Source organism: Mycteria americana, chromosome 9 (assembly GCF_035582795.1).
Source record: "Mycteria americana isolate JAX WOST 10 ecotype Jacksonville Zoo and Gardens chromosome 9, USCA_MyAme_1.0, whole genome shotgun sequence".
NCBI lineage: Eukaryota > Metazoa > Chordata > Aves > Ciconiiformes > Ciconiidae > Mycteria > Mycteria americana.
Window position 1 is genome coordinate 8,819,340 of NC_134373.1, and position 21,913 is coordinate 8,841,252.

At 39.7% G+C, this 21,913-nt stretch overlaps 1 protein-coding gene across 2 annotated transcripts; it reads left to right on the top strand.

The window, feature by feature from the left end:
- Positions 1–974: 974 nt before the first annotated feature.
- WDR75 (WD repeat domain 75) lies at positions 975–19,942 on the top strand. Of its 2 annotated transcripts, XM_075511742.1 has the most exons (21): positions 975–1,075; positions 1,237–1,366; positions 2,246–2,311; positions 2,989–3,082; positions 3,858–3,982; positions 4,312–4,382; positions 4,930–5,046; positions 5,616–5,704; positions 6,537–6,695; positions 7,040–7,099; positions 7,189–7,304; positions 7,782–7,954; positions 8,812–8,975; positions 11,207–11,390; positions 13,287–13,381; positions 13,814–13,909; positions 14,501–14,670; positions 15,256–15,315; positions 16,421–16,564; positions 16,645–16,736; positions 18,710–19,942. In XM_075511742.1, the coding sequence occupies exons 1-21, from the start codon at positions 990–992 to the stop codon at positions 18,915–18,917; spliced, it is 2,499 nt and encodes an 832-aa protein (XP_075367857.1). In that variant the 5' UTR covers positions 975–989; the 3' UTR covers positions 18,918–19,942. The 2 variants fall into 2 exon arrangements, with proteins under 2 accessions (XP_075367857.1, XP_075367856.1); XM_075511741.1 differs by lacking the exon at positions 975–1,075 and having other exon boundaries at positions 1,189–1,366.
- Positions 19,943–21,913: the final 1,971 nt, after the last annotated feature.

The following is a 21,913-nucleotide window of genomic DNA, read 5'->3' on the forward strand; positions in this document are numbered from 1 at the left end:
GACTGTTTAAAAAAAAAATCAATTACAAGCATACCAGAGATTGTTTCAATAGTTTAAACAGCAGCCAGAACTACACAGCTGTGCAAGAACTGTAACTACTACTCTAAAGCAGAAGCGGAGGGCCCAGACGCCATAAATCATGCCTTCTTCCGGACATTCAGATCGCTTCTCACAGGCGTTTTCCTTCAGACGCGAGAACACTATGTCCTCGGTAACCCAGCAAACTCACGATTCGCCCAAGCTAGCGAATAACTGGGGTTTTAACAAAGCATACCTATCCATTTCTTCCGCTCAGCCCTTTCTGCCCGCTTAAACAAGGGAGCTACGCGTGTTTCCCCTCAGGCTATCGTACCCGCGCAGCCCCGGGCCCAGCCAGAGGGCTTCCCCTTGCAGTCGCCTGGCAGCCCGTGCAACCCGCCGCGGCATGGGTCCAGCAGCCGCCCCCGCCCCTTGGGGACCAGAAGAGACCCGCGTGCTCGGGTGACTCGGCGCGAGCAAGAGGCGCCGGGCACCTGCGGGCGCCGCCGGCCGATACCGCTGGAGCTGAGCGGTCCCGCTCCTCCCGGGCTCCCTCCGCCCCTCCAGCGTGGGAACGGAGGAGAGCGGCCGGGCCAGGGGAGGGCGAGGGGAGGTTTCCGCGGGAGGGCTGGGCTCGGCAGACGGCCGGGCTCTCCCCGCCGGGCGGTGGCGGCACCGGCCCGGCCCCACGGCCCCGCGCTGCCGGCCGGAGGACAAGGCCGGAGGCCAAGGCCCGAGGCAGCCGCCAAGGGCCGCCCTCAGGACCGCGGGGGCGCGCGAGCAGCCCGCCCGCCCCGCGTCACAGCCGAGCAGCCAACCAGCGCCGGCGCGAGGCTGCCCCGGCCGCCCCGTCAACCCCGGGCGGAACTGACTGCGGAAGCCGGCACCATAGAGTCGCGGCGGAGGGCGGGGCGAGAGCGGCCGCGCTCGCCGGGGCAGGGGTGAAAGGTCGGGGGTTCCGCTGGAGGAAGATGGTGGCGCCGGCGGCGCTCCGCGTGGTGCGATGCGGCGGCAGCACCCTCCACGGTGCCAGGGCCGTCTTCTCCGCCGACTCCAAGCAAGTGGGGCTGGGGCCCGGGCCTTCCACCCCTGGCGGGGCTCCTGGGCGCTGCAGCGGGGGCGGCTGCCGGCTGGTGTCGCCGCGGCCTGCCGCTCCCCGGGCGGTGCTTGGGCCCCCTCTCCCCTGGGCGGCGGGTAACGGCGTTCCTCCCCCTCCAGGTACCTGCTCTGCGCCTCCGGCGACTTCGTGAAGATGTACAGCGTGGCCACCGAGGAGACGCTGCGGCTGATGGGGGGCCACGCCGACCTGGTGACGGGCGTCCAGCTCAACCCCCACAACCACATGCAGGTTTGGGGGGAGGGCCTGGCTGCGGGGGGTGCCGGGGTGCTCCTGCTCCTCGGCCGAGCTGATGTGCTTCTGCGGGGGCTGTCCCGGGTGGCGGGGGTGGGCTGGAACTCGGGAACGACCTGGAAGCGATTGCGGCATTGCTGAGCTAATGTTTTTCCCAAATCTGCCTGGAAGGGTAAACCCTGTATCTGTTTTCTACACACAAAAAAATTGTGAAACGTCGTATGAAGTACATTCGTTGAATGGAACGACAGCAAAATGGAAATATCAGCAAAATTTGTTTTTGATAATTAAAGGGGAAAAAGAAGCATGTGAGAAAATCAGCAACACTTAGTGTGGATGGTGTTTGCCCCTGTCTGTCTGCTGATACAGATGCAGATTTGACTGAATCCCTGCAGTTGCCCAGTGGCTCTCTGTCTACCGGCAGCCTGCCTTCCCTGTTCACTGCCGCTTCTGCTCTGGCTCTCGGTTTGCTTGGGTTTTTTTCCTGGTGCCTATATGTGAACAAGGATTGTTTGCCAAGGTAGGCTGCAGATTATCTATGCGAAGTCTGATGCACATGTTAATAGATGTTCACATAGCGGATAGCTGGGCATACTCTGTTAGTCTCAAGTGATTAAACACGGATACCTGTTGTTTCTTTCACACTTCATGAAAGTGTATGTTTCAAACCAGAATAATAGCGTTGTATTTCCATTGTACTTTGTTTGAAGGCAGAACAGAGCTGGTCTGCGTCCTGTATTTTTGATGATTCAGCCACTCGGAATCGCAGTTCCATTCATCAATCCTTCAACTTTTAAGCTGTGATTTTATGTAAAAGCTGGCTTTGATATATTACTTTAACTTATATATGTATGTTTGGTTTTTTTTTTTTCTCAGCTATATTCTTCCTCTCTTGATGGCAGCATTAAGCTGTGGGACTTCATGGATGGGATTCCCATTAAAGTATGTTGAGTTATTCCTGTAGAGCATGTGTCAAAATTATTCTTGACCCATTGATGGCAGAATAAGGATTTCTGTAGCTCTTACTACAAATGGTCACAAATGAGTCTGAGACGTGTTGTTCCACCATTAACACAGCCTGAAAGCCATCTATTTATGACACTAATAGAATGTGGCAACTGATGTGAAATTCAGGGCGATGCAGAATCGTTTGAGGAAAAAGATGGGACACGTACTGACATACTAACTTTGCTGCTTGCTGCAGTTCAGAGTCCGGTGCAGCTCTTGGGGAGTGTGCTGCAGTTTGTGATACACCAATAGGAATTGGTATGATGGCTTGAAAATGTGGGCTGCTAACTGTCCTGTTGCTCCTGTTTTCTGCTAAATAGGGGCACTTTCCTATAGTTGGGCCTTCTGCTTTTGTATTAGGTGTAAGGTACCTTCAGGTTTTTCAGTAAATCTGATGTCTCATATTTTATTAGTACTGTTTTAACATTTGTGTTAGTCCTCGATAGAATAAAGGTCTTTTTATTTGTCTTAGAATTGAGAATTTTAACTAATACATGAAGGTTTCTTTAAAGCACCTGTTTTCCTTATGGGAAAAGCTTAGCACTATTCACTGTTGAAACCATATGCACAAGCGTAATAATTGTTGACCTCCTTCCCTTTTTTTTCTTCAGACTTTCACTGTAGGATCCAAACTTCTGGCACTGTATGCACTTGCTAGTTCTGAGGACTCGGTGTTTGTTGTGATTCCAAAGAGCGGTGAAAGAGGTACAGTGTGATTAGCATCATCCTTGTCATCTAAGTAATTCTGTGTCTAAGCTACGGTCATGTCAGTGAATGGTATGCTGCAAGAAAGTGCTTTAATATATTGATTTTGAAAATATTTCAAAATAACCCCTGTGACAGATGTCTGCAGTCCTGCATTTTGTACCTTTTTTCTGTTTTCATTCTATGGCATCTATTTTTTTAATATTTGTCTAGTAGAGTGCCTGTCTTCACTTTTGAAGCATATACTGCATGTATCTGATGTTGTAGATGGAATAAATCTTTAAGCAGTGCTTACCATGATATAGCGTATGCTACAGTACTTGAGACTACTCTTCCACCTTAAGAAGTATTAACATAAATAGACTTGTCCTATTTAACAGCATGCCTAGATATTTTTTCCTAGAATTTTGTCTCAAATAAATATAAATATAGCTTGACCTTACTCTTACTATATTGCCACAAAAGTCACTTCAAAGCAATAGTAAATACCATGCAACTTTGCTTGGTTTCTGCTTACAGTTGTACTAGTATCCACTATCAGTCTATCCACCTCACTATCCACTATCCACCTCAGTCTTCAATACTATTGTTTGAATCAAAATATCTGAAACAATTATTTTTTGAAAGGTATTACAAACTTTTTCAAACTTACAAAAAATATTGGAAGGTACTAACATGTTAGTTTTAAGGTAGAAGGGGTGTAAGTCTCCTTTGTAAAGGGCGTACATAAACTTCTTCATAAAAGCCTTTTGATAACAGATTTTTCTTTGGTCAGATACATTCCAGCTGGTCTCAGTTAAGCTGACAAAAGCAGCAGGCCAAGATTTGGAAGCCAGGGAATTGTCAGTGGTTTTGGATGGCGTGGATGCGTCACCGAAGTGTATTGCATTTGGAAGAGAAGTATATTCACCTTTTGGCGTTTTTTCTTCTGTTGGGTGTTGGTTGGTTGGGGTTTTTTTTTCCTCTCATATGAACTATATGCTGTTGATGCTTTTATACAAGCACAGCAGTACTGAAACAAAACTGAAGTTAAATGAATCTCGCTAAGACCTATGCTTTCTTTTTTATATTAAAAAAAAAAAAACCACCACCACTTATAATAGGAAAATATTTACTTAACATCAGCTTATATGTTATCTCCAATTTTAAGTACTTTGTAGTGAAACTTTTTTTTCTTTCATGTGCAAGAACATAATCTGTATGTCCTAAGTTGTGTTTTACTATAACAGGGTGAATATGTGGCATCAGTGAAGGAGGTTAATCTGCAAGTTTATTTTTTTAAACAGAAACAGTTGAACAGGTAAGAATGAAAATGTCAGGTATTGATTCAGTCCGATATATCATAGATGTTTGTTAACTGGTGATGTGTGCACACATTGTTTTATATTTGTCAGCGACCAAATGGTTTTATGCTGGAGGGGATGTAGTCACTAGATAAGAAGCTTACTGTAGAGGCAGGCAGTGAGGTGCTGCAGTGGCTGCTTGTTGGTAGCTTATCTTTTCAGCTCAGGCATGTATTTTTTTCAGGTAAATGCTTAGTCTGATGCTGGACTGAAACAAGGGACATAGTTTGGTCAGGGCCAAAACAGGGGTAGGGGGTGGAAGAAGAGAGAGAAAGGAGGAAAAATCTTTCAGCTTGACTGAAGGCAAAGAACTAATGAAATAAAGAGAAAAATAAGTCTGTCACTATTCTTTGGAGAGTGCATGTAACTATAACAACTTGGAGATGTTTAATTTTGCTAGTCAGAATTATTTTTATGTGCATTAGGTGATCCTTTTGAAGCTTTGTTTAAAAAAAAAAATCTCATATCTTCCTATAATTAAAGTTACTTTCTTAACTCTTGAAGGTTTTCTGTAAGTGCAGTGAAGACAAAAAGTGGAAACAATCGCTTCACTTGCATAGCATGCCATCCTACGGAGGATTGTATTGCAACCGGCCATGCTGACGGAAAGATTCGCCTCTGGTATGCACATTTTGATTCAACTGGGTCCCCCATAAACTGATGTGACCATAGGCATTAAGTGAAACTAGAGCAAAGCAGTCTAATTTGTCCTTAGCATTGCCATTTTCAGAAGTCATAAGGAGGAAGGAATGGCAAGCCATGTGAACCTGCAGTACGGACACTGATGTCAGGGTACAGCTTCGGTTTAATGTCAAATGGGAAAATATTCCTGTTAAGCTATGTTCCATGAATCTAAACTCTATTTGAAAAAGGTAATGCAGGAGCAGCTGAAATAACTCCTTATGGGCAAGTAGAGTCCTAGTGGAATTGTGTGGTTAAGAACAATATGCTTGCTAAGTTGCTCTGCAGTGCTGAGTTGCTCAGTGTGTCTAAGATGTGTGCACCAGGAAGGTGCTGAAAAAAGGCTAGCATGGTTCCTTCCCCTCCCTTTGCATCACTTAAGCATACAAGAAACTGTAGTCTAGAAGTTAGAGGAGAGGATGGTATACTTGATTCAATTCACTATTTCCTTTTGTTTGCTCTGTTGTTGATGTTGTGCTTAAAGAATTGTTCTATTCCTTCCCACATAGGAGGAATTTCCACCACAAGAAAGAGTACACGTTTTCCACACTGCACTGGCATCATGATACTGTCATGGATCTAGCTTTTTCTATGGAGGGTGAGTAAAAAGAAAAAAAAAAACCAAACCCAAAAACAACAACAACAACAAAAACCCCAAACAAACAAAAACCTTTCAAAGTTGAAGAGTTGCAGCGGGGAGGGAAAAAATCAATAGAATTTCGAGTTTGTCCACTTACTGGCAAATTAACTTCTAGAATTTTAAATATGTCCAGGAAGGATACAAAATAAAAATGGAAGCAGTTGTTATTTTTTGATGTATTTTGATTGGCATTCGTAATGTCCAATATCTACCTTCTGTGGTAGAATGTAAAATCTAACCTCTCCTCTTCCCTCTTTCACCCACCTCCCACTCTCCCCCCCACCTGCTTTTCATCAGTAATAGTGATGAGTTCTTGCCAGAGTCTTATTTGTGTCCAAATAAAACAAGCCAGTCTTGTCCAAGCTCAAACCTAGTGGCAAAAATACAATTAACTTTTATCTGAATTGTGTGATCTGAATTTTTCTCCTTAGGATATTTCTTAGTGCAAAGTACTTCTGATAGAAGGAGAACAACTTGGCTATATTCTAACACCAATACTCAGCTGAATCAGAAAGTAATGGGATCTACTACTCCCAAAGCATTGTTTAAATTTTACTGCGGGCACAAACTCTTGTTACTTAATCCAAGTTTCTCTAGCAATTTAACATGGGATAATGAGAAACATATCTACATGTGTTGCCCAGGCTAGATATGAGGAATAATTGCTTTGTATGTGGCAGTTTAAGAAAGGTTTTTGAGAAACCTACATTTGTCTGTCATTGTAAACACGTATGCTGATGATATTTTTTTTTAAGCAAAACCTATAACTGCATTTTTATTACCAAAAAAGGAACCAACTTGCTGAGTGGCGGAGTTGAATCTGTTCTAGTTCTGTGGCACAACGAATCAGACTGTGAGAGGGATTTCCTTCCTCGTTTGGGATCTGCTATTGAATACATCTCCATGTCATCGGATGGCACACTGTGTTGCACCTTGCATACAGACAACAGTAAGCCAAAACATATTTTAAGTATCACTTAATGCAAAATGGAATGCAAATCTGTACGAGCTTTATCTTGTTAATTTCAGATGAATTAACTAGATACTACACAAAAGTTCAATATTGATCTGAAAGAACAGATGCTTGAAGTGATCTTTTGCTCTTTCATCAGTTCTGTGAATTTGCCTGGTGACTGCTGTAGCTTGGCTTTCCACCTTGATATAGGGGTGTCGTAAACTGAGAAAAGATACATTTATAGGATTAAGTACAGTTGGTTAAGGTCCCTTCCCCACCATGAGATGTGGTTATGTTGCAGAAGCCTTTTGCAAGACTTTATCTGCTTTTCCTTTCAGGAATTACAATCATCAACAGCAACCTAAGATTTTCCAAAAGTATTCAAGGACTAATCAAAAGTAAGTGCAATAAATTTTATCTTCTACTTAGAGGGCAGAATGTGTCACTTCCCTTCTTAGGTCATTTGTCATCTTATTTTTGTTTCCAGGTACGGATGTCAAGACTGGTCTAGTGGTTGATCCTAGAACCAAAGCTTTGGTCCTGAATGGAGAGCCTGGCCACTTGCAGTTCTATTGTCTCCAAAGTGACCAACAGCTGTTCAGCGTAAGTTGGATGGGCTTGTACTAAAACTTTTAACTTAATTGATTAAGTTATGCATCAGAATTTATTTGAAGACTTAGTATGGCAAACGGGGAAAAAAGCCAGCAGCTATACCATGAGACTGGATTCTAAGCTGAGAGGTTGTCAGCTTTGTCGCAAACTTCTTTTACTTGTTAAGCATAGTGAAATGTTGACAGTTGAGTAAATATGTCAAAACAGTGTGCTGTTGCTGTTAAATGTAAAAAAATTTCTAGGTAAAATGCCTCTAATTTTTTTTTATTCTTTCCTATGCTTAGCATTATTGTGGAATGTACATGCCCCAATTATGCTTTCCCCACATCTTTTTTCTTTTTTTGATGCCACAGCCTAGTCAGTTCTAATAGGTGCTTTCAGAACATCCTTTCTCCATGGTTTTATGAATGATATCTCTAAATCTACACTTGAATTTTGAAATTTAATTTTGGTCTTGTTGTTTTGCAGTTGGATATTGTGCAACGACAATACATTCATCAGGCAGGTTTAAACCAAGCTGACTTGGTAAAAGTTGCATTTAGTGCACAAGGCAAGTGGTTAGCAACAGTAGAAGAGAGAGAAGAAGTAACTGACCCTGAGTTACAGTTGAAGCTGTGGTTCTATGATGAAGAAACACAAAGGTAATGATAATAGAGCTGGCCTTCTACGTGTCAAAAACTAAAGTATTCCAGAAATACCTACACAGGCATTGTCTTGCAAAGGCAGAGTTTTTCCAGATCAACTAATAAAATTTGAGGGAAGACCCTAGGGAGAGTTTACTGTGCGTGCTACACGCATCTGAAACAATGCGTAGAGTTGAAGTAAATACAGATTGGAAATAGTTGCTCTGAGTCTAATTTACTTATACTAATCAGACAGGCTGTTTTAACCATGGGACTTTAATTCACGTGGTATTAAATTACTTGGTATTAAAAATCATGGACTTGACGGAATGGTTCTATAACTTGTTCCGTTTTCCCACCTCTGTCTAATCCATCATTAATTGATTAGCCCTTCTGGGGTACAGAAGATGATGACTTTATTGGTTTTTTGGTTTTTTTTTTTTTTTCTTTAGCTAACATATGCATCTGGTTCATACACTTTCCTTGGTTTTCTCATTTACCAAAAATAAAAAAAAAATTTACTATAAATTGTTATTTTCTTAAAGAAGAAACAAAGCAAAATAAAGCTGATCTGTGTAGTAGCTATGTGACTGTTTGTCTAAGTACTGGAAAGACTGCCCAGAGTTCAGGCTGAGTATTTGAGTGATGCTTGCTTAGTGATAATCCTTTCTCAGTGTTGAGCTACAATCTCTCTTGCTGTATGGAAGTGATTAGGGAAATCCTATCTGTAAACATGATACCATTTAGCTACATAATTAGACAGAAGTTTCTTTGATTCCTCTTCTCCCTGCCCCTTGCAGTATCATCTTAAACTGAAATCTTCCACAAGTTCAAAATGAAATAAAATGGCAAGCTTCTGTTTTCTTTTCCTGTAGCTTTAAGCTGAATACTAGAATAAATATGCCCCATGAGGACCACATAACAGACATGTGCTTTCGTGACATGGATGAATTGGAAGATGACTCTCTGATACTGGTAACAGCTGGCAGAGATTGTGTGTTTAAAGTCTGGGTGATGGTAGAAGACACTGATCCGGAGGGTAAGTATGGTCAAAATGTAACTTACTCTTACTTGCTACCTTGTAACATGCTATAGAAATTCTGACCCTAACTTCTTCCTTTCAGAACCAGGCCCTTGAGTCCCATGTATTTATTTATTTCTGCTGGTGCATGGAGTATTGTGTTCTCCTGAGCACCCTCTGTGATGGAGTTGTCTCATAGTTTTGCAGTATTATGGATTGATACGGAGGTTCCTGAAATAGCAAAGAGTTTGCTGAGCCTGCTGCAGAAGGGAATGGCAGCCTGTGTTGATTTGTTTAAAGGATTGTTTGTGGTAATGATTTTTCTGTGCTGGGAAAATGGATTTTTGTCATTCCTCTGGGTAATCTTTTTATTTGAGACTCCTGCTCAAGGGAGCAGAATGCAGAAATGTGTTATTCTGTTTTAGTTGACTTAGTGTAAAATAATAACACTTTGCCATTCTGCAGCTCCTCCGCTTCAGAGTTCATTTTTTGAACATCCTTCCTTCCTGTTAGATATTTGAATGTCCTAGAATGGATATTTAGGATCCAATTCCAAGATACTTAAGTAAGCAAATTTCACCTCTCAAAATGCATGCTGATGTTCAGTTGTTTCAAACAGAACATCTGAGGGATGCGTATTACCCTTATGCCTTTGGATGTGAAATACAAAAGACTTCCCGCTTCTTAATTTCCTTTTACTTCAATGTTATTACGGTGCTGGGCACACTTAAGTGAGCTGGAACTTTCCTGCCACTTGAGTGTCTTGTCTTTTCATGTTCCCAAATAGATGTGGTAGTGGTCTTGCTGAACTGCTGGCAATTTAGTAACATGTTTGTGTTTTCATGGGCAGGTGAGAACATGTTCAAAAGTACTTTTCAACTACTAAGGTTTGCATTTGGCAAACTTACTTTGCCAAATTGACTTTCTCTTTCCAAGCTGTTTGCTCCTCAACAGCTGCAGCTCATAAGAAAAGCAAAAGCTTGTGTTCATTTACTAGGATTTATGCATATATTTACTTAATAGCAGCTCCCTCAGTGGTATCTGAAAGAGGTGGGGTTTTTTTCTTTTTCCTTTTTTGATTGTAAATTATTCTAAGCCTAGATTATATCTTAACTGAATTAGCAGATACTTTGATCTTGAGTTAACAGTAGGGGCTGGGGATGAAACCTCATGGGGTCTGTCTCCTTCAACAATGTAGTTTTGTATCTGCTGACTGGCCTCTTCAGGGTTTTTTTTGTGTGTCTTTGTTTTCCAAGTGACTATACAGAGTTCTGTTTCGTGGCATGTGTAAAAGTACAAATTAGTGCTGACTTCTGTGGTGTATTTGCCTAGGGGTGGCAGGGTAGGAATGCTCAGGTAGAAAGACTCAACGTGCTGCAGGCTACTGTGCAGCAAATATTAAGAAACTAATTAGTTCGTATGTAAAGACACTCTGGCATGTTTCTATTTGCAGCAGCTCTCTCGCTCTGCCTCTAGATGGTGCCATGCAGTTTAAAGTAGTGACTTGTTTCTGGCTCTTTTTACAGGCTGTTCTTTTTAATCATCAACTCGTAGCCATTGTATAAAGGATATCTTAGCATAGGGTGAACTTATTTTCCTTTCTTTCCTCACTCTACTCGTATGTTTCAAAAGCATGCTGTATGAATTTGTTTATACTGGGAAATGTATGTTATGTGGTAAGTACATCACTTTGCTTCTGTTTATTTTATGGTAATTCTCAACAATGGGAAAGGTATCCCAACGGAATGCACTGGCAGGTTAACCAAGACAAGGAAGCATGCTGATGGGTTGCTTTGTGATCCTCAAACTTTATGTAAATGAACCATGAGCTTTGTTGGACTCAAATGCAACCTGCGTTCAAATTTTTAGTAATGCTTATGTTCTTGCTGCAGTTTTAAAAGAATGGTATGTTCCAGAACACTAAACGTTAAACCTACTTCAATATCTTTTTCTCTTTTATGTAACATCTGCCTATTTGAGAGCACAGTTAAGGTAGCTGGCAAAGTAAACATGAATTTTGTACCATGTCAGTCTCGGGATTTGCTGTTCAGAGGCAAAACTGAGGACAAATAGAAAACCTACTAGATTTTTCTTCTACTAGAATAGGACAGATTCTATGTAACCCTTACAAATGTAAGCCTTCTGAAGCAAAACTCTCTTGCTCTTGAGCCTGTTTTGCAGCCCTAATACTTGAATTCTTCTTTCTTCATGTATAGACTTGAATTAACTAGTTTGTTTATTCAATGCAGCACAGCAAAGCGTGAGCTGGAGCTGTGACTTTGTAGGCAGCTACCACAACTACCAAGCTACTAACTGCTGTTTCTCAGAAGATGGGTCTTTGCTTGCTGTTAGCTTTGAAGAAACTGTCACTGTATGGGATTCAGTTACTTGGGATCTTAAGTGTACGTTTTGCCATCCACCTGGAAAAATAAGGTATGTTTTTCATCTGGCTTTTTATGTCTTACTTGAACTCTTGGAACAGAAAGAATCAATTCATAGTAGTCCAAGACCTCGTATATGTTTATGTAAACATTGAATTTAACGGTCTTAAGTTCACATATAGAAAAGACTCTAAAATGGCTTTTAGGGGGCTGGTAACTTACTGTTAAAAATAGTAAGATCAAGCTTTGCAGTTTCATCTTCTTCCTTGCTTATGACTCCTGTACCTGCCATAATCAAGTATGTATCATTGGGCACACAGTAGTGTGTTAATAGCCCTTCTCTCTTTCCCCATTAATCGGATGAATCAAAGTACTGAAGAAGTATAAATATAAGAAGCTTGTGCTTTATCCATGTATTGCATGCATACAAATAGAAATTATATCAATAAACCAAATAAAGCCATATTGACCTTATCTGCATTATAAAATATATATCCTGATCCTTGCTAACCTCTGTTGGAAAATCCGTATTTGCCTGGCAGACTGTCCCAGCACGCTTCATGGTGTGCTGTCATGATAAAAGACATCCTAAAGGTCTAGATACCATTCTGTTGTGTAAGGATAATGAGGAATGGCATAGGTCGATGGTAGAGATAAAAGATAGAGACTCTAAGAATAGGACAGCCTTAATATTGAGCTTCCTGGACTGTGCAAATACACAGCAGTTTCTGATCCAGGTAAAGTATCATTTTTCTCATGATAATCTTGGAAAAATAGGGCAACAGGTCACCTCAGGGGTTCATCTACTTAATCTCTGTGCCAGATCTCTGTATCTGAACAATTTCTGAAACAGGAAGATGCTACAAATCTACTGTAGCACACTCTTTCAGTGCAAAAGTTTTTCTAACTGCTTCTCAAACTTGCTTCTCAAAGTCATTACTGCAGTAATGTTAGAGGTACTTCATACACCTGCTTCCAGCGGATAGGGGAAACACCTAAAATGGAAAGCAAAACATTGCATGGTCACAATGTTTTAAAGACTCTGACATAAAGAATCATAGAAAGATACGGAGACTTCTTGCTTCCGTGTTTTTGTGTGTATGTTTGTAAGCTTTTCTTTTGTGTGATCAAGTCTGTTTTATTTATATTGGTCCTCTAAGATTAGACATTGAGAAACTTGGAAATTCTAAAACTAGTCTGCAGGAAAATCGCGGGAGGCATGTCAGCCACATCTTTACTGTATGGAGACTTCTCTTGACAGCTTGGCACAGTGGCAAGCTTTTCCCAGGCAGCTGCTCCTTTTGTAATCCTTACTATATGCTATATTAAAAGGAAATAAATTACTCTAGGTCTATATTAAATGACTGTATTAATTGCATAACCTCAAAGGGCTATGTTTTAATATAGAAATTCCATCCCTTACTAGCTTTTTTTGAAAATGTTCTATAGCATTAGAAATCAAAAGGCTGTTCTATTATTCTCAAACAACAGAATGAGAAATTAAAGGAAGTGAAAACAAATTGCACACTTCCTTCAATTGGATCAGCCTATAAGAATAATTTTTTTTTTACTACTCCTCTTTCTAGTGCTTAAAGCAATAGTGGGAATTCTTTAAATATGGAATTTATTTTCCAATCCCAATGTGAACACTTACTAGTACTAATGGGTTTGTAACTTAAGAGCTTAAAATCACTCCTTGAAATCAGACTGTTGTAGGAACATGTAATCCTTACAGATTTATCCATACTTTCAAATCTCCCAGACCTAGCTGGTTGCTGTGTGTGAAGTTTCATGCCACTAGAGGTGAAAGCAAAAAGCAAACTTCTGATTTAAATATCAGAACTAAATCGTAACTGAATGCTTTTGTGACTTGTGAATCATTACTACATAGAGAAACAAAGATGAAATCTGAAGGTCGCTAACTTGTTTTGACTTTTTACTTCTGTAGGAACATCTGCTTTGGGAGACTAACATGTTCCAAGTACCTTATTGGTGCCACTGATTATGGCTTTCTGTGTTGCTGGAACCTACTCAGTTGTGCATGTAAGATCAGCTTAAATGTATGCTAGAGGGGTTAACATTTAGCACTTGAATTTACTATGAAACCTTAAAATAATTCTAGTTTGATTTGAGATTGATCTACTACAAAATGTCCTGTGGAAATGTAATGATTTTCATACTTCAGTCAAGATAGTATCCTGTCCAGCATGCATGTGCTTTATGTGCATAGTAAATTCTAAGTTAGATGATTGATAACACAGTAACAGCTAGCGTTTCCTGCATTTGTAGAAGTTGTTGATAACATTTGTGTAATTTTTTTTTTTTTTTCCATCTGGGAATAAGTGAAGTTGCATGCCTCTTCCAGAGGTTAAGGCCCTGCAAGTGATTCCCATTTGACCTTTTGTTTGGCAAAGTAGTGGGATAGAACTGAATGCCTTCTTTTCATGTCTGGCTGTTGCTGTGTTTGCTTTTCAGTGGAATGGAGTGCCCACCTCAACATCTTAGTTCTGCAACCTGATCCCCTTTCAGAATATATTGCTGCTGTCTCATGGCTCTCAAAAGAGTCCAGCTGTAAGTACAAAGGCTTCTTTGACAAGTAATAGTCAGTGGAATTTAAAACTGTGAAAGCATAATTTCTAGAAAAGGTTTTCTTAGAATTCAGTCCCATGAAAGCCATAAGACAGACTTGAGTCTGTTTGCACCTGTGGAAAGCTGAGCAATAGCTGACAGCAGCAGTCAAGTAAAGCATGTTGGTTCCCTGTCTTTTCTTCCAACAGTTAGTTTGCGGTACAGGATGTAGCACAGGATTAACCATGTTCTCTGGGTGAGGGTCTTGAATGTTCGTGACCCTCTCCTGTAAATGCAAAACAGTGGTTGAACTGTACAGCTATGTTTTGGAGCATTGACTATAAATTATGATTGCTCTTCCTAGAGCTACTGTTCTACAGAAAAGTTAATTTCCAAGTATGTTCTCTGGATTGGAATACTGTGAAAGGTACCTTCTATTATGCAGTAAGGTTATCCAATTATAATTCCTGAAACTAGTGCTTAAAGGCAATCCTGTCCAGCCCTTACTGGCTATGATACACAGGGCTGCTTTGACAGCTATCCAGGGAGGTAAGAATTTCATGATTTAAAGAGAAGACATGCTTGGTTTTGCAGTGTTTGTGTTTAAACCAAATGAGCCACGGCCAATCTATATCCAGAGAAACCTTTGTAAAGAAAAGATCCAGCTTGCTGCCTTCGTTCCAAGAGACGAACCTGAAATGATTGGCTCGGAAAAATACCTTTGGCTAAGAAGATCCCAACTATTTTTTCTTACGGATACGCAAGTAAGAAATAGTGATTGGCAGGTGGTTCCTGGGGAAAAAGTATTTTCCTGAATGTGGATTGATACAAATTCAGAGTTCTGCTGCTGAGTGTACGAGTTTCTTTTTGTGACTTCAAGGCAGTGTAAGCCATGCTTTGTTCTTTATTAAAAGCTTTCAACTGCCAAAACAGCTTAAGTTCAAAACTGATTGTTTACTGGTTTTCTACTGCTGATAGTTTCTGCTGCCTCATTCATACAAGAAACTAGATAATTTGGGAACATTGCCTACGCTGTTTAACTTAATACAGCTTCTAGGTGGTTGTTTATTGCTGATTATGCAAATGTTTCATATGATACTGTTTTCCCTGTAATATGTGGGTGGGTGGAGGTTTTTTTTGGTTTTCCAAAAAAGTCTATATAGAGGCTCTAGGTCCATTCCTGCTTCCTTTCAGTTTCTTTATGAAATAAAGGGGAAGAGATGTGTTTGCCTCTTCCACTTGACTGACAAAAGCTTTTGGGCCAGTTGGAAGCTTCTGTAGGCAAGGTATAGAAATATGGAAAGCAAGTTTCACATAGTATAACTCTGCTACATCATTCTGTATTTTAGGAGCTAATGACGCTTAGCACAAAGTCTCTAGAAGAAAGGCTGACACCGTCAAGTAAACAGGTACCTCTCATAGAAGTTCTGACAGAGATGTACGGAGCAGTTAAAAATTCCGGTGGTGGTGTTCAGTTCGTCAGATTCAAATTTCCTTCTGTCATAAAAATGCACACCAGATCCTTAGATGGAGTCATAGGCACTTAGCTGAAGAGGCAGTAATCTGTCTTTTGTTTATTGACAGAATTGCTGTTTGTAAAAACTTCTAAAAAAAGAAGTATTAGTAAGCTACTCCCTCCTTTTCTAATTTCCCCTGAACAAAAAAAATGATACTTTTCTAAAAGGATTTAGGTTACACAAGTGAAGCAAAAACACTTGATGTTTGAATAAGCTTTTTCCTTATCTTGGTTTCTTTAACACTTGGAACGTTGGGTGTGGCCTGAACTGTGCTTTCTGGTGAGGATGAACAGTTGTCAGTCAATTGTGACTTATCAGTGAGAACCCATTTCAAAATTACATTCTAGTATGTACTTCTGTGGAGAAGTAGTCTAGGAAATTCGATCTTTTAAATTTTATGTTGAAGAAGCATTTCATACCCACTGAACAGAATAAAACAGTAGCACTTGATTGATTTGGCTGGTTAGATAAAATAGATCAAAGTAGAAGTTAGTATCCTTCTAATACAAAATCCAATGGGAATGTGGTTATAAGCAATCAGTTTCTTTGGAGGGTGGGGGAATAATTCGGTACTCAGATTAAGGTATATTGATCTAGGAAAATCCCAGAAGGGAAGTTGCCATGGTTTGCTTCCAGCTACATAATTAAATCACTCAGCAGATGATGCTGCGGTATAAGTGGAATCTGAAAGCCATACTAAGTTTTTCTGGCATACGCACCAACTTCTGTATTTGGAAATTAATTGGTACATCAGCCAACTAAAATCTGGTGTCCTTGAATCCAGATCCAGATCCTGGAGAGTTTTATTACCTCGGTGTAGGGCTCTCTTGGGATGCCTGACAGAGAATGAGTACAAAGAGCCATATGGCTCAGTTGAGTTAAATTTAACTGTAGAGGTTTGTCACCTAGGTTGATTCTGAATTTTGGTAACTGAAAATGAGAGAGAACTTAGATTTGTGACACTAAAATTCTACTTAAAACTTTCACCTTTTTCAAGCTGGCAGTAGAAGAAAGTCTTCCTGTGACCCCATTTAGCTTGCTATTGGGAAAGCACAGACGTCAGCAATCACAGGAGGATATAGACCTTGGAAAACTAGTTGTTCGTAATAAGCATGAGCAAGACTCACCTGCTGTCAAAGAGGTAGGAGTAATTACAGTAAGCGTACAAACAAAATCATGACAAACAAAAGCTTTCATAAAGCTTCTGTTTTATCTTTTCAGCTTTTGCACACTCCAGCACATGTTTTGCCATCTGCTTCCTTCCTCTGTCCTATATTTATTAATTCATTGCTCATCTCCAAAGAGAACAAAAGGTAAGAAAAATTGAAGAACTCTCTTTAGTTATTGAAGTTATTTTAAATTATGTACAACTCTGTTTAAAGTGTAAAAGCAGTTTTCCAACACTTTTCATTCTCTGTTGGCATAAGTTAGTAGAACACTTTATTGTGGCAAGATTTTTGTAAAACTCAGTTTCTGGGAGATATGCAGACTGGCTGTTTAGTCTATTGACTCTTTTGTTGCTCCTGGTTTTGCTGCTGTTTGGCATAATGTGCTCGTACGCAAAACATTGCCTTTGGTACTCAAAAGTTCTTTATGAATTTAACTTTATTCCAGGGATCTAGTGTTTTTAGTGGTATTTTTGGATAAATGTCAGATTCTCAACTTTATTTGATATTATGAGGACTTCCTGCATAATTCTTGGTTTAGGTTTCTAGATACACCAAGAACTTAGTCTTTAGGTTTAATCTTAACAGTTTCCTTGGAACTCAAATTTCATTCCTAATTAAGCTACAAAATATGAGCGTATACTGTGAACACAGTTAGCTACAAATAGTCTTACAATGTATTAATCCCAATTCAATAGAGTAGTTTGGTAGGTACTTAAAATGTATTGTAGCTTGCTCCTCTGAGATTGATGTATGCTTCTAGAAAATGAATGCAGGCACAGGGGTTATGACTGTAGTCTTGTATTAGGATTAATATCTTGTCACTTACACTGCAGCCAATTAAATGCTTACATTTTTTCTGCAATCTAGTCTTTAAAGTGTTATATCAGCTGCCATTTTGAATTTGCAATGACCAGCAAGAGGATGGTTTACACTGCCAGGGTTTACCCAGAAAAAACCCACCAGTTTGAGTAGTTTTTGCATGTGCATTGTATTGTGCCGTAACAGCAGTTCTGCTACGTTGTGTTGGCCAGTATTGCTGGCTTTCTTACTGGATGACACAAGTAAAAGTCTTTTTTTGCCACATCAACAAAACAGTGGCAAAAATCTAATACAAGGCATATATAGAAACTTGCATGTAGTTTCAGTACTGAAGAATTGGGGAGTTCAGCGGCCTGTGTAAATATTTGCACATGTAGAGCTTGTACTTTGACATTGGTAATTAGTATGACTGTGCATTTAAAGGTATATGTAAGGGCTGTAGGACTGGGCTCTTGAAGAATGACAAGAATATATCAATGTATAGATTAATTCTTTTTTTTTTCCTTGGCAGTATAATATTAATTTATTATACATGTTTCACCATTTACATTTTACGAGTGATACATAGTTTTTATTCAAACGGATTATTTTCAGGAGACCAGTACTGTTCTGCCATGCAGGTCATTTCCTAATGAGATACAAAATATTTATACAACAGACATTTGAATTAATACTATTAATTACCACATTGTAAATGGTAAGTGGTCTACATAATTCTTTGGAAGTATGCTTTCTACTTCAGCACAAGTTTAACTCTTTAAGTCAGAAAGGAGCAGCCACTTTAAGCATCTCCCTATGTTTAAAAAAAAACAAACAAACAAAAAAAAAAACAAAAACCCAAACCTTTTTTCTTTTCTAGTAACACTCTAGGTATTGTAGCAATTTTTAAGACTAAGTGACCTTTTCAGATTTGAAAGAGAAGAATGGCCTTCTTGAATATTGTCTCATCTACCAGTGTATCTGATGTTTCTAATCCTGTAGGAGTGTGAGATTATAAATTTTTACATAATGCTGATCTGCTTGTTCTGACATTATGTATTATATTTGGAGAAAAACAATATTTTGTTTAAGTTTACTTAAAACAGAGGACAGCTATTTGAAAAATGGCTAGTAATTGAGATGGCAAGAGAAGTATAGTAGTTCATAAGTAGCCTGAGATTAAAAAAATAAATAAAATCTAATCTTTACTTAGTTATTTGTATAATTTACCTCTCTCCTATAGTATGTGATACTATAGTATGTGAAAGTACCCACTGATTTCATTACTTGGATTGTTTCCAATCATTTTCCTCTTACAGTGCTGAAGAAGTTGCTGATGAGGTAGAAATGGAAAGTGAAAAAACAGAGGATGATTCAGATGAGGAAAGAGATGTCACTGAAATGGAACAAGAAGATACAAGTCCTATGGAATTACTAGGAGAGATCACATGTAAACTGTCTAAATCCCAGGAAAGAGAGCTACGAAAAATAAGAAAAATGGACTACAGTTGGATATCAGCTTTCTAAACAGACATCTTGTGGTTTTTATACTGTAAGCTGAAGCTTTGTGGATTAAATATTCTTCAAAAAAATCTTTCAAGTCCTTTGGCTGTAAATTTTAGCAGCCTCTATTTCCATAAAAAAGGTGAACTGTGGGGGACAGATTAAAGTTTTGAAAAGCTGGTTCTGTTCCTATTTTGTTACTGATTCTCTGTGATATTAGAAAATGATTAACCTGTGGGGTTTTTTTCCCCTTGCAAATGTATTTAAAAGGCTAATAGCAAAATTGAGTTCGTTATCTGCCTTGTGATCAGTTAGCAAAGTGACAGCTAAGCTGCTGAAAATCTCCCCCCACCGAGGCTGGGCTACTGATGCCAAAGCAACAGCAGCAGCCAGCTTCAGTTAATAAGACTGCTTAATTCTAAGATCTGGTAGGAGAAATCAGGATAGTTCTTAGTGCTGTATACAGGTAAGTAACAAGTCTCCTCCTCAGAAGTTCCTCTCTAGCTGTTGAGACGGATGACAAATGGTTTAATATGCCTGATTCTAGAATGTTTGCTGGTGTTCATAGAGTTAGGAGATTCTTAGGCATAGGGTACTTACATCTATCAGAGCATGATGAAACCTTTCCAAATATCAAAACGGCACCATGTAGAAGATGTGTCTGTTTTCCTGACAGCCATCTTGGGCCTCTCGCACATCAGCTATAGTTTCTATATATCACTTAACTGTACACTCTGATACTGTATGGTTAGTTTGAAGTAGTAAATTTGAAGGCCTAAAAGTGAATATGGTCTCCTGTGGTGTTGCAGTATGAAGGCGAGCTGATGGAAATTGCACAGGTCACTAAAAGCTCTGAGGAAACAATATTTTGCTAAAAATACTCAGACTAGAAATGTTGGAAACAGGAATGGTACTTTAGCTCTTGTCAGTGAAAATCATGCTCTCCCTGCTTCACTACTGCCTTGAAAACAAAGTGGAGGACCCTTTCCTCCCTCTCCTAACACCATATATTGGAAGGCAATTAGTGGCAACACTTGAGGTTTTTTGTTTGTTTGTTTGCTTGGGGGTTTTTTTGGGGGGGGTGTCTGGGTTTTTTTACTGTTTTTCAGGGGCGTATCATGCAACAGGCAAAATCTATGCCTTCCATCCACGTACAGAAAACATTGCAATTCATCCTTAGGCATCAAGGAAAGCAACTCAATAATTTTGCTGGAAGGTTTACTCCTCACATGTTATGATGAATGTAAATGTTTGTTTGTAGTAAGCAGTGCTGACACTTGACATACTGGGAAGTCAACCGTCATTCACCTCTGTTAAGCAGTTCACAGACTGAAAGCTGGAGATGAATGTTGTAGCATTACCTCGAATGTGACACAGCAATGACTTTACCTGCAAGTTTAGCAATGAGGTACTTTGTTTGTTGGGGCTGCCATGGTGAGGCTGTTGGGTGAGTACTCTGCTCTGAACTCAGTTTTATTAAGAGGAAAAATAATAAACTTTAAAAGCCACTTTTTAGCGTGGCTATAATGCAGCCCCTCACAGAGGATGGGAGGGTAGAGCTACAGCTGGAGGGTAGCTCACAAGCAGACTGACCCCAGGTGAAGTCAGTCAGACCCCCATCCATGGAGGTCTTAATCCCCAAGAAATTGAAAACTTGCCTTTTAGCCAGGCAGGCTCCTTCCCCCTGAAAGGACACAGGTTCTGTAAGGGCCAAAAGAAAGCTGGTGCATCATGGTCTACCCAGCTCCTGCCCTGCCAGGTCAGGAACAACGCTGTAATGCCTCGCTGTCAGCTATGGCATTCAGGTACAGCTGTTCCCTGAACCTTGGCAAGCCTTGCTTGCCTATTTTGATCTACCAAGCTTGTCTTTGTGACAGCCAAAGATGGTGCTATTAGCAAGACCACGTGATCTTTGTTTAATGGTCACAGGCAAGATGCTTGCAGGAATAAAAAAAACCTTATATGCCTATCTACGTGCAGTAAATGAAGTGACACCTACCAAATGAAAATACAGAATTGAATAGGGACAGGGTGTTCATTTCAAAGCAGATGGAGACAAAGACTCTAGAATGCAATCGTTTGTAAACAGCCACTGCGCTGAAAAGAACTATTAAAAATAAGTCTACTGAGTGCTGGCTGAATCTAGGTCAAAAATTAGTTTAAAACTCATTATTATAGGAAAGTGGAAAAACTAGTGAACTTTTTTTTGTTCTGTAAATTTACACTCGTATGGATGTCAAAGCATGAATGTGGGGAATATAAACACACTTCAATAGACATAGCTTTGCATAAAGAGCCTTACTTAGAATTTGTTTCACGCAACTTGGAGTGAACTGTCCAATGATAGTGCATTGCACACTCTTTATATTTCCTTCTAATCAGACATTAATGTGAAAAATACATAATTGTTACAGTTTCAGCCTAAACCAGCTAGGGATAACTTTGTTACTCGGCAGTAAAGGGCTGCTGCAGCTTCTCATATAATAAAGTTACATACTGTAGCTCTCCAGACTATTTATTCCTTATGACTGTCAGGGGGACAACATTTTCTTCTGTCCTAGATTACTTAGGAGTAATACTACTATGAATTTTAAGGAAAGCTTTTCATATTTTAGCATTTTGGTTTGTTGTTTATAGGTATTGGTCTGACAGAAAAATAATATTTTAAAACCTGTAAATGTTTTTCAAAATTTATTTGCCTGAATGTTCATCTATTTTTTTATTTCTATCTCTCAAATTTACAGGGGAAGGAGGAAAACACAGTAACACTGTCATAACTACAGCCAGTTTTCTGCTTTTGTATTTTTCTCCCTTTTTATAACAGCTGTTTAGATAACCTGGTATACGTAGCTGAAAAGAAAAATGACAGCTCCCCAAATATTACGCAATTTTTATTTCCATCCCTCTTATCTACAGCTCTAGAACTGATACAGCCTTTTCAGAACCTTGGACCCAATGTATTTTTCCCTAAAAGAAAAGTTTCAACAGACCAAATAGAGAAAATGTGTTAAGACTAACTG